This window comes from Acomys minous (genome assembly GCF_964271855.1).
Source record: "Acomys minous genome assembly, chromosome: 9".
NCBI lineage: Eukaryota > Metazoa > Chordata > Mammalia > Rodentia > Muridae > Acomys > Acomys minous.
This window is the reverse complement of record NC_140490.1, coordinates 35644491-35657099: the sequence shown is the minus strand read 5'-3', so window position 1 is coordinate 35657099 and position 12609 is coordinate 35644491. Positions and strand designations below refer to the sequence as shown.

Below are 12609 nucleotides of genomic sequence, written 5' to 3'. Positions count from 1 at the left end.
TATCCAATTCATAACTTTATTTCACTTCAGTAAACACACTGACTAGATAGAAATTACTTTCCTGTTTTTTAGAAACAAATGCTATAAAACATCTACTTCCACCTTTCAGAAAAATACACAACCACTTTATATAATTATTATAAAAATGTGAAGTTATTTAGAAATGAGGCTTAACACTTGGAAAATGCAGGCAAGAGAATCTGGCTAAGGTTAGCCTTGGCTACATGAGACCTTGTCTCTAAGTTTCTATTTCCCAATTCTGTTCTCAGGCTTGTGTTTCAATTTCCAGGGCCCTGGGTGAGCTTAGTTAAACAGCAACCCGGGTTCTCCCCACCACCCCAAACTTCCTCTTTTCCTGCCAACTCCTCCCTCCTCTTTGAATATATACAGCCTATATTCTTAACAGTAAATATTTTCAGATTTATACTGTCATGTACATTATAAGCATATTTTAAAATTAAAATTATGAACATAAAATTACATACACACCACTCAGAAACTACAGTATGATCTCCAAGGTTATATGGCCACCCTTTTCCTCTTCCATAAGGTGCTTACTCATGGAAAATGAGCCTCACTTTTTTGGGGGGTGGGGGAGCAGTACTCTACTCTGCCACCCAGCCTGGCTTTGAGGTTGTGATGGTCCAGTGTATGAAATACATTGAAGATGCCCAACTATAGTGCTATATACACTAACATAATCACACTAAATAGCTCATTACTGAAAATAACACAGACACATAACCCAGAGACTTGAAGCATACCTGGGCTTCCTGCTTCCATTTCTGACACGGCTTCAGTGCTGGCAAGATCTTTCTGAAACAGCCTTCTAACGGCTCTGCAGCCTCTCCCATCTGGCCACCTGTGGCCATCCTCACTTTCTTGAAAGGATTCTTTCCTTGACCGGCTTATGACAGGGATCCTAGGCCCGGGCTTGAACTCCCTCCAGCTATCTGCATTCCCAATTAGTTCATCAGATGGCCATTTCTTATTTTGATCTTTGTGGTTATCATTCATCCAAGCAGGCTGACTGTAAATGGGGTTTTTAAATGCATATGGATTGCTGGAAACCACATATGGTCCCTTCCTGGGGGTGTTCCCATAGTTCCCAGGCGATATCTTTTTTTTTGGAAGGCCCTTTTCCATTTTACTGCTATGGCCTTTAGCATAATCATCCATTATTAAATAATCTTGTTGGGGATGACCCCTTCTGAAATCATCATCATCAATAATTCCACGGTCTTTCGTGCGCTTCACAAAGTAAGGTTTGGTAGTGTCTCCCATGGTCTTTGACTTCAACTTTCTTACTTTGTACCTGAAAGAAGGCATTTGGGGAGAAACGACAAGAAAAACCTGTAAAATAATATCATACCAAACACTCAAAGTAACACACTGATGCCCTGAAGTCATTACTTTTCTCCATTTAAAAATTAAATTGTTAGCCGGGCATAATGGCACACGACTTTAATCCCAGTACTCCGGAGGCAGAGACAGGCAGGTCACTGTGAGTTGGAGGCCAGCATGGTCTACAAAGCGAGTCTAGGACAGCCAAGGCTACACAGAGAAACCCTGTCTCGAAAAATCAAAATAAAAAAAACAAAAGACAAAAATTAAACTGTTATCACATTCCTAGTAATTAGTGCATCCCAGAAGTTGGGCTTAGCCCTAGTGTTCATAAAAACTAGCCCTTGCGCAGGGCGTGGTGGCGCACGCCTTTAATCTCACTCAACACTCAGGCGGCAGAGGCAAGGGGATCTCTGTGAGTTTTAGGCCAGCCTGGTCCACAAAGACAGTTCAGGGCGTCAGGGCTACACAGAGAAACTCTGGTTCGAGAAACCACAACAAACAAACAAACAAATACCGCCCCCAAAAAAAGACAAAAACAAACAAAACTCGTCCTTGTATGAAGACTAAATCTGAAGACCTTTCTATAACCTCGAAAACTAAAGTAGTAGCTTCTTTGTAACAAAGTATCTCTCTTCAAAGTAAACATCCTAAGTCAACAATGTTACAAAACTCTCCAATTCTTTTTTTTTTTTAAGTTGGCAATTACTTTTAAGAGTCATAGTAGCCGAAACTGCGTGAGCAGACTTTCAGTTTCGATCAACTCCACTCTTTGCTTTACTTCCAACCCGGCGCGACCGCAGGGCGAAGGGGCAGCACTTCCCACTAAGGTACCACTCTTAAGGGGCCGGGCTTCCGACCAAGGGACGCGCCAGCTGACTTACCCGATTTCTTAGTCCCCAGCCCCAGACAAGTCCAGTTTCGTCACCAACCACAATCCTCCGCAGAATGACACTCCTTTTCCTTCCCCATTCGGATGCCCCACCCCTGTATGCCTCAGTTTCCACAAGCGGAGTCCCCGGGCGGAGAAGGAGGGTGAGGCGGCCCCTCACCACTGGCTACGAAGTCGCCTTGGGGGCAAGGAAGCAGGGAAGCACCCGGCCATTGACAGGGTTCCGGGGTCCCTTGGGCCAGGGCCGGAGCCTGGACACAAAGTGAAGACATGGACTCGAACCCAAGGGCTCCGGGCGCGCAGCCGGGCCGAGGCGTCCCGAGAAGGACGGCGCCAACGTACCTCGGGGCCGGGCAGATACGCTCCTCGGGAACGGGAGGTACCCACGGGCCCAGCCCGGAGGCGAGTCCGGGAGGGACGCGACGAGACGGCGCCCGGGAGCACTCACCAGCGCCGCGGAGGTCCCCCGCCGCTTCCTGTCCGGGCCCGGCTCCTCTCCGTGTTTTCCTTCGGCCCCACTTCCGGCGCTCAGCGCCGGCTCATTGTGCGCGATTGGAAGCCGGCCGTGCCCCCGCCCCGCGCTCCGCCGCTGGCCGGAAGCGCGCACCGGAAACGCGCGCCACCCAGCTTCCTCCCAGCGCCGGGCGCGCGCGCGCGCGCGGCGAGGGCGGGCCCGAGAGGTCTCTATTGCTAACTACCTGCTAGCTCTGGCAGTAAGCGCTTACGGATTTCCCTGACGCTCCATCTATGGCTTCTGGGGAAACTGAACCAGACTGCTGGGCCTTTTTTATAATTCCAAGTGACTCAATGCTTCAGTGAGGGCTTCAATACAGATCTTGAAGAAAGTCTAGCGGCCTTAGTCTTCCGGCTTATCCAGCTTTCATGCTCAAGGGGACCGCTCCTTCCTACAAGATCTTGTCTATAAATAAATAAATAAATAAATAAATAAATAAATAAATAAAAAGAAGGCCGTATTTTGAAGACTACAAGTAGTGGTAAACGATGGTGGCCTGGGGGTAGAAATTCATTTTCCCCCCCTAACTGAACATTTATTGTAATCTAAGTGTTCTAATGCCTCGAAAACATGAAGCAACTAATAAATAGGAAGTGTTGGGGAAACGAGGCAGTTTTTATTTCTACCCCTGCAACAATAAATTTAAATGTATTTTGGTTCTTTAGCCAACAATCTTAAAGTAAGGAATGCATACAGCCTTGGCTATTCCAAGACACTGTCCTGAAACTCAATCCTACTAATTACGAAATAAAGGAATAAAATAGAAATTTAGAAAGCAAAAGAGAGCCGGACATGACGGTGCACACCTTTAATCCCAGCACTCGGGAAACAGAGGCAAGTGGATCTCTGAGCTTGAGGCCAGCCTGGTCTACAAAGTGAGTCCAGGACAGCCGGGGGATGTTACACAGAGACACTGTCTCCAAAACCCACCAAAAAAAACAAAACCAACCAAGCAAACAAAATCAAAAGCGAAAGAGACGTAGCTAAATGGGAGACAGTCTACAAACAACTTGTTAGCGTTGGTTTTCTCCTTCTGCTCTGTAGGTCTTGGGGATCACCTGAGGTTCTACAGCAGTCTTAATTCGTTGAGCCATCTCGAGGGTCCCACAAAGTTAGTAGTTGTTCTGCTAAACATGAACTGAGCGTTCCTGTCACTTGGAGTAAAAGTTACACCCAACCAAATGTGACTGCCAAGCAATGTATCGCACCCTTCTGTAGATGTGTTTAAAGAGCGAGCCGGCGGAGGGGATGGGGGAAGGGGGAAGCGGGGATAGGGTAGAGCACGCCTGCTGCTTTTGCAGAGGACCAAAGCTCACTCCCCATCACCCAAGGTGGGTGTTCACAGCTGCTTATTTGTTTTGGTTTTTCTTTTTTTCGAGACAGGGTTTCTCTGTGTAGCCTTGGCTGTCCTGGACTCACTTCGTAGACCAGGCTAGCCTCGAACTCACAGCGATCCTCCTGCCTCTGCCTCCCGAGTGCTGGGGTTCACAGCTGCTTATAACTTCACTCTTTTGGGCTCCACCACCAGCACCTGCATGCCCCCACACAGACAAAAAACACCTGCATGCCCCCACACAGACAAAAAAAAAAGCATCTTTTCGAAAGGAGGAAGGCACACTAGAAACTGTGGTAGGAAACCACAATTATCCCCCCTTCTGCGATGGTAAAGCCTAGTCCTTAAGGAAGCCAGACTGAAATCCAAAACTTCAGTAGCTGGAAGAATGTGTTTCTGTGCGTTTGTGTGTGACTTGAAACACACTCTTAAAAAATTTGTGATCGTCTCTTATGTAGATGCTTTTGTTTCTGAAAATTCATGGGAGCCAAACTAATAATCTGTTTGCCTGGCAGACAGTGGCATTTCATAGAGTCCAGAGGGAGTGGGTGATGCATCATTATATTTATTGTGGGCCACAGCAGCGTCACCACACCCAAGTGAGTAATCCCTGCACCAAAGTCCTAGCTTGGGTAAGCTAGACTCCATTCCTAGAACCCTAGAGGAAGGACACAGCATACACTGTTTAAAGAATTTAAAATACTTTTATTTGCATTTTCTTCAATATGTATCCATAGTCTTTTCCTATTGTAAACAGTTGCTTTTATGATTCACGTTGAGTGCTGGAGAGTTGGCTCAGTTGTTAAGAGAATTTGTTGCCATTGAGCCCACATGGCAGTTCCCTACTGTCATAACTCCAGTTCCACAGGCTCCACAACCATCTTCTGACCTCAGTGGGGGCACCAGACACACACGTGTATAGACATATATGTGAGCAAAGCACTCATACACATAAAAAGTAAATCTTAAAAAGAGATTTCTCTTCAGGGGCTGAAGGAGTGGAGTGACTCATGACTAACAGCAGTGGCTGCCCTTGCAGAAGACTCACGTTCAGTTCCAACGGCCTGTGACTCCAGCTCCAGGGGGACACAATGCTTCTGCACTCACATGCACACACATAATAAAAGTAAACCAAATCTGTAAAACAGCATTCATTTGAGGATGCAGCTCAGTTGGGAGAATGCTTTGGATTCCCTCCCCAGCACTGAAAAAAACCAAAACCCAAACCAAAAAAACCCCAACTTACGGCCCACCTTGTACTAATAAAAAATCACTGTCAGCAAGATAACCCTGTCAGAATATATTGAAGATTTACATTGCTCCTGGAAATTCTAGTGCAGTTAAAAGGTTTGCTTGGATTTCCTTGAAGTCCTTAAGAGGAAGACTGAGTTTCTTAAGATGTTTGTGGCATGACTTCAATAACCTGGGAAAGAAATGTAGGGTCAGGAAACAGGATTGTTACAGATTGTTCTGAGACTAGTGAGGCTGCTCTTCATACTACAATGTATCTTCTGCAGGGAATGCGAGTTGTAACAAACTCGGTGTCCTTTGCTCAGTAGGTCCGAGGGCTCAGAAATCTGCACAATTGCCTTCATAGTTTTATCTGCTAGCTTCTCTCTCTCTCTCTCTCTCTCTCTCTCTCTCTCTCTCTCTCTCTCTCCCTCCCTCCATCTCTCTCTCTCTCTCTCTCTCTCTGCTTTTTTGGTTTTTTTGCCCACTTTGTTAGCTAACTATTTTGACTCTTCCTTTAAATACATACACCTAAGGGGGGAAAAAAACACTTTAAAGAAAGATAAACCTGTCCAAAGTCCAGTGAGTTCTTACCACCTCTCCAGCCTGCAACCTGGGGGCAGCTGTCAATCACCAGCCTGGCTTGGCTGGCTTGCCACAGTCAGCTGCTTCCAGAGACCTAGGCTTGTCTTAAGTTTTTGTTGCTTCTAAGAGTAACCATAGGTTCATAAAGTGTGCTCCATTTGCCTTCAGATACACATTTACTACCCTTCATGAAGGTAAAACCTGCCGTGTACTTGGCCTTTGTTTCTTGTCTTGCTTTGTTTTAATACAAGTAGGCTACAAGAAGATTAAGATGCTTGAAGCCAGGTTCACAGTGCATTCCTATATACGCAGAAAACTGAGGCAGGAAATTCTGTGTTTGAGGACATCTTGGGACACACACACACACACATACACACACACACACACACACAGAGAGAGAGAGAGAGAGAGAGAGAGAGAGAGAGAGAGAGAGAGAGAGAGAGAGAAAGCGCTAGCCGTAAATCTAGTATTTGAGACAGGAGGACTACCACGAGTTGAAGGTCAGTTTGGTCTACACAGCAAGTATCAGGATACCAGGACTATACAGCAAGATCCTATCTCAAATGAAAAGAAAGTTTTTTTTTAATAGTTTGACTGTGAATGTGGTTTATGATCTTGTTTGTGAGGTTCAAAGAAGAGCACAGTTCTATTTGTCCTTCCGAATGCCAAGCAAGCGTCCTCCCTGGGGCTCTCCTTGTTATTTAGCCTCTTTAGGTCTGTGGGTTGTACTATGGTTATCTTGTATTATATGGCTAATGTCCACTTGTAAGTGAGTTCATTCTATGTGTATCTTTCTGGCTCTGTGTTACCTCACTCAGGATGATCTTTTCTAGTTCCATCCACTTGCCTGCAAATAGACACCGGAAGCTGTTGAAGAGAGGGAACAGGATGGGATCCTAACATAGATGTCCTCAGAAAGACTCCACCCAGCAGGGAATCAAAGCAGATGCTAAGACTCACAGCTAAACTTTGGGCAAAGTAGTGGGAGACTTACAGAAGAGAGGGGGAATAGAAGGGCCCAGAAGTGACAGGAGCTCCACAAGGAGACCAACAAAATCAACAAATCTGGACCCAGAGGGCCCTGCAGAGACTAATGCATCAACCAAGGACCATGCATGGAGAGAACCTAGACCCCCCTGTTCAGATGTAGGTGATGGGCAACTCAGTCTCCATGTGGGTCTCCTAGCAAGTGGAGCAGGCACTATCTCTGACATGGACTCTGGTGCCTGCTTTTGATCACCACCACCACCACCCCCATCCCCACCCCCATGGGTCAGCCTTGCCAGGTCACAGAGGAAGAGGATGCAGGCACTCCTAATGAGACCTGATAGGCTAGAGTCAGATGGTAGGAGAGGAGGCTCCCCTTTCCAAGGACTAGGGGAGGGGGAAGGGGAATGGGGGGGACGAGGGAGGGAGGGTGGGAACGGGAGGAGACGAGCGAGGGGGTTACAAACAGCATGAAATGTGAATAAACAATAAAAATAAAAATGAGAGTACAGATTTTTCAGTTAGTCATCACAATTATTTGTTGTCATCTTCCTCCAATACTTACATATTTTTTTGAATTTTTAAAAATTGAAAATAGACTCTACTTTCTTATCCAATACATCTGAACCACAGTTTTCACTCCCTCCAATCCTTGTAGCTCCCTGACACCTTCCCTCTCCCATTGACCCACTCCCCCTCTGTTTCCTCTTCAGCAAAGAGTGTCAGGTCTTTAAGAGACTGCAGAGACTAATGCATCAACCAAGGTCAAGCCAGACAGGCCAAAACAAGATACAATAATACAAGGCAAAAGCTCTCATATCAAGGCTGGACAAGCAACCAATAGGAGAAAAAGACCCAAGAGCAGGCAAAGAGCCAGAGACACACCCACTCCCATTGTTAGGAGTCTCACAAGAACACCAAGCTAACAGCCATAGCACATATGAACGCAGAGGATCTGCTGCAGACCCGTGCAGACCCTGTGCTTGCTGCTTCAGCCTCTGTGAGCCCATGTGAGCCCTGCTCAGTTGACTCAGAAGGGCCGTGTTCTCTTGGTGTCCTTCATTCCCTTCAAATCCTACAGTCTTTTCTCCCCCACTTCCACAGGGTTCCCCGATCTCTGGAGGGCTGTGACTCTCTTTGTTGAGTCTTTGTGTAGTTTGGGTATCAGGGTGACTGTGGCCTCATAAAATGAATTTGGCAATGTTCCTTCTGTTTCTGTTTTCTGAAATAATTTGAGGAGTATTGGTATTAGCTCTTTGAATGTTTGGTAGAATTTTGAGCTAAAACCATCTGTCTCTAGGGTTTAATTCATGATGGTCTTAGAGGATACAGGGAGTTATTTCAATTTTCTTTTATCTATTGAGACTTGCTTTGTGTCCCAAAATGTGGCTAATTATGGAGAAAGTTCTGTGAGGTGCTGATAAGAAGGTGGATCCTTTTGTGCTTGGGTAGAATGCTCTGTAAGTTTCTATTTGGTCCATTTGGTTCACAATGTCTGTGAGCTCCAGCATTTCTCTGTTTAGTTTTTCTTGGATGACCTGTCCATTGATGAGAGTTGAGTATCCCAGGATCAGTGTGTGAGGTTCAATGTGTGATTTAAGCTGTAGGAGTGCTTCTTTTTCAAATGTAGGTGCCCTTGTGTTCAGGACATAGATGTTAAAAAGTAAAATACCATCTTGGTGGATTTTTCCTTTGATAAGTATGTAGTGTCCTTCCATATCTTTTTTGATTAATTTTGATTTGAAACCTATTTAATTAGTTATTAGAGTAGCTACACCAGTTTGCTTATTAGGTCCATTTACTTGGAATATCTTTTTCAACCTTGCAGGCTTAGAGTTTTCAAAACCTAGTTTATTTACAGTTCTTAAACACTTCAATCTCTTCTTCTTCTTCTTCTTCTTCTTCTTCTTCTTCTTCTTCTTCTTCTTCTTCTTCTTCTTTTTGGTTTTTTGAGACAGGGCTTTTCCATGTAGCCTTGGCTGTCCTAGACTCACTTTGTAGACCAGGCTGGCCTCAAACTCACAGCGATCCACCTGCCTCTGACTCCTGAGTGCTGGGATTAAAGGCCTGGCTCAACCTCACTTCTAACCCACCAACCAGAGGAAGGGGAGAAAGAATGTTAATAGGAAAAAGGAGTTGTGGACCTGTTTAGATGATGTAGTTCCTTGGGCCAATTCCACTCTGCATTGTCAGGATACCAGCAGTCCAGTCCGATGGCCAACACCAAACAGCAACAGGAATACGTAGCAGAGGCACAATCCAGCAGAAACAGCAAGGGTCCACTGACTCAGCACGTGTCAATGGAAGTGGCCAGAGTCAGCCAGAGTGCCATGAGTTCTCTGATACATTTCTGTCTGTGAAGTGAAGACTAACAAAGACCAGTGAAGAGTTGCGTGGCATAGCAGTGAAGCAATGCAAAAAGTGTCATCCCACTGCCTGTGGTCCTATCTACACTCCTTCCAACCATCACGTGCTCTCTCACGTGTCTGCTCCCAGAAAAACATCACATACAACATCACGTGCCCTCTCCCAAAACAGCGCCCAGAAAAATATTACATGACACAACCGAGTCTTCAAAAAACATCCAGAAACTTCCACTTCACAACCCTTTACTCTGAGGTAATGTTTATCCTTGATGTAGAGGTGTATTTCTTGTATACAGCAAAAGGATGGGCCCTGTTCTCATGTCAATTCTGTTCATCTGCCTGTAAAAGTAACTTTTATTCTCCTGGCTCAATTGTTGCCTGGAAGGCTTACTTCCTCCTTCTGCTAACCTAGGCCTAGTCCTGGAAGCTTCTGGCCTGTGTACAAGCTAACCTAGGCCTAGAATGTTTCAGCCTCCGGCACTTACTGCTTAACCAGCTCATCCTTGCTTGTTCTTACTGAGCTCTGGCCTGGCTGGTTCAACTCAGCTGTTCTGGCTCTTCTCCCAGCTCATTTATTTAATCTGGCCTCTCTCTCTTGGCCCAGATCTGCTCTGCTTGGCCTCAAAGTAACTCAGGAATCTGCTCTAATCTGGCTTCTCAATTTCTGGCCTGTTCTGTCTTCACCTGAATTCTCTCTCTCTGCAAACCATCTCTGTATTACTGTCCCTGTAAAAAAAAACTGCTTCCTGTTTCTGAAAAACTGCCTTCCCTTTCTTCTCTCTTCTTGTGAGAATTGAGGGTATCCTATTCTGTCAAATCTTCTCTGATTTGTCACCCTTTCTGCCACTCATTAGACATCACTTTCAAACATGGGTGCTTCCTTCTACCAACTAACTTTACCTTTGTTTGGGATTAAAGGCATTTATCACCACGCCTGGATCTAAGCTTTTCTTTAGCTGATACTTGTTCTATACCCGACTGGTCTTGAACTCAAATCTGTTTGCCTCTGTCTCCTGGATTAAAGCCATGTTTATATTCCAAATGGCTCATACAAACCTAGAAGGTCTTTGGATGTGATCTCTTGCCAGAACAGCCATGTTCTGAATTAATATTCCTCTACATCTGTCTTTTTATTGGGAGGATTGAGGACATTGACACCACTGAGAGATATCGATGAAAGTGATTGTTAATTTCTGTTATTTTGTTTTTATTGGTGGTTGTAGTAACGGTTGTGTGTGTGTGTTTCCTCTTTTCTTAGTTTTGCTGGTGTGAGATTATTTATTTCCTGTGTTTTCATGTATGTAGTTAACCTCCTTGGTTTGGAATTTTTCTTCTAGCACTTTCTGTAAGACTGGATTTGTAAATAGATATTGTTTAAATTGGACTTCCTCATGAAATATCTTATTTTCTCCATCTATGCTGATTGAAAGTTTTCCTGGGTATTATAATCTGTGCTAGCACCTGTGGTCTCTTAAGAGTCTGCAACACATGTGTCCAGGCCCTTCTGGCTTTCAGGGCCTCCGCTGAGAAATCAGGTATAATTGTAGTAGTTCTGCCTTTATGTTACTTGGCATTTTTTTCTTGCAACTTTTATATTTTTGTTCTGTATGTTTAGTGTTTTGATTATTATTTGGTAAGGGGAATTTCTTTTTTGGTTTAATTCTATTTGGTATTCTGTAAGCTTCTTGTACCTTTATAGGCACCTTCTTTATATTAGGAAAAAATTCTGTGATTTTGTTGAAAATATTTTCTGGGCCTTTGAGCTGTTATTCTTCTTCTTCCTGTCTTCCTAATTTTCAGTGATTTGGTCTTTTCAAAGTGTCCCAGATTACCTGGATGTTCTGTGTCAGGAAGTTTTCAGATTTAACATTTTCTTTGACAGATGTGCTTGTTTCTTCAATTGTATCTTCAATTCCTGAGATTCTCTCTCCCATCTCTTGTATTCTGTTGGTGAAGCTCGCCTCTGCAGTTGCTGTTTGCGTTTCTAAAGTTTTCATTTGCAGGATTCCTTTGGTTTTTGTTTTCTTTATTGTTTCTATTTCCATTTCAGGTCTTGAACAGTTTTATTTGTTTCCTTTAACTGTTTGTTTTTTCTTGGTTTTCTTTGAAGGATTTATTAATTTCCTCTTTAAAGTCTTCTATCAATCATCTTCATATAGTTCTAAGGTCTTCATCTTGTTGTAATATTCAGGACCTGCTGTGACAGGATAGCGGGGCTGTGGTGGAGACGTAGTGCCCTGGCCGTTACTGACTGTGTTTTTTTTTTTTTTTTTAAGATTTATTTATTATTTATACACTAGTCTGCCCACACGTGTGCCCGCCCACCACAAGAAGGCACCAGATCTCATTACAGGTGGTTGTGAGCAACCATGTAGTTGCTGGGAATCGAACTCGGGACCTTCGGAAGAGCAGATGGTGCTCTTAACCTCTGAGCCATCTCTCTAGCCCCTGACTGTGTTCTTATGCTGGCATCTAGGCATCTGTGTTTGGGGTGATTATAGGTCAGAGTGCTTATTGCTGGGTTTGTCTTCGTTGGGTGGGAGTTTTGTCCCTTGGATCCTGTCTGGTCTCTGGATTTTCAGAGAATGTGTTGGCTGAGTGTTGTCTATTTTACTGGCCTGCTTGGCTGCTGTGCTCATGGCAGAATGTTGTTGGTGTTAGAGGCTGGGAAGAGAGTGCAGGGGGAGATGGTTTTAAAGATCCACAGAAGGTGTGGACAGGGGGTAAGGGAAACTGCCCCTAATGTTCTGTCGTAGTGCTAGGGACTACCCTGAGAATTGGGTCTGGGTAATAGAGTAGGGGAGGTCTGTGGGCAGCCTACCTGGTCTCTGGCACGTGTTGTCATGTGGTTGAGCAGGAGGTGTCCACCCAGGTTGGGGGCTGGGACACAGCAATGAGTCATGAATGACAAGGCTGCAAGGGGATGTTCTGTGGGACCCACAGGAGGTGTGCACAGCGAGGAGGGAGATCTGTAGCTGGTGTTCTGTTGTAGCACTAGGGAAGACCCTGAGAATTGGGTCTGGGGTAATAGTGAGAGTAGGGAAGGTCTGAGGGCAGCCTACCTGGTCTTCTGGCAGGCACTGTCTGTGGCTGAGCAGGAGGTGCTCAGCTGGGTTCAAATATAGATTTCTTCTTCTCCTTCTCCTCTTCCTCCTCCTCCTTCTCTTTCTCCTTTTCCTTCTCCTCCTCCTTCTCCTCTTCCTTTTCCCTTCTCCTCCTCCTCCTCCTCCTTCTTTCAAGACAGGGATTCTCTGTGTACCCTTGGCTGTCCTGGAACTCACTCTGTAGACCAGGCTGGCCTCAAACTCAGAGATCTGCCTGCCTCTGCCTCCAAGTGTTGGGATTAAAGGTATGCGCC

The 12609-nt window shown here is 45.1% G+C and overlaps 1 protein-coding gene across 7 annotated transcripts in view; it reads right to left on the bottom strand.

Moving 5' to 3' along the window:
* Nucleotides 1-3095, bottom strand: part of TUT7 (terminal uridylyl transferase 7) — a 57234-nt gene extending 54139 nt beyond the window's left edge. Inside the window, exons 1-2 of one of the 7 annotated variants that reach the window (XM_084795885.1) lie at nt 2579-3095; nt 765-1315 (exon numbers count right to left, since the gene is read on the bottom strand). In XM_084795885.1, the coding sequence (XP_084652011.1) occupies nt 765-1284 (520 nt within the window). In that variant the 5' untranslated portion in view covers nt 1285-1315; nt 2579-3095. The other 6 variants (XM_084795883.1, XM_084795882.1, XM_084795887.1 and 3 more) reach the window with 6 other exon arrangements.
* Between the last annotated feature and the right edge of the window lie 9514 nt (nt 3096-12609).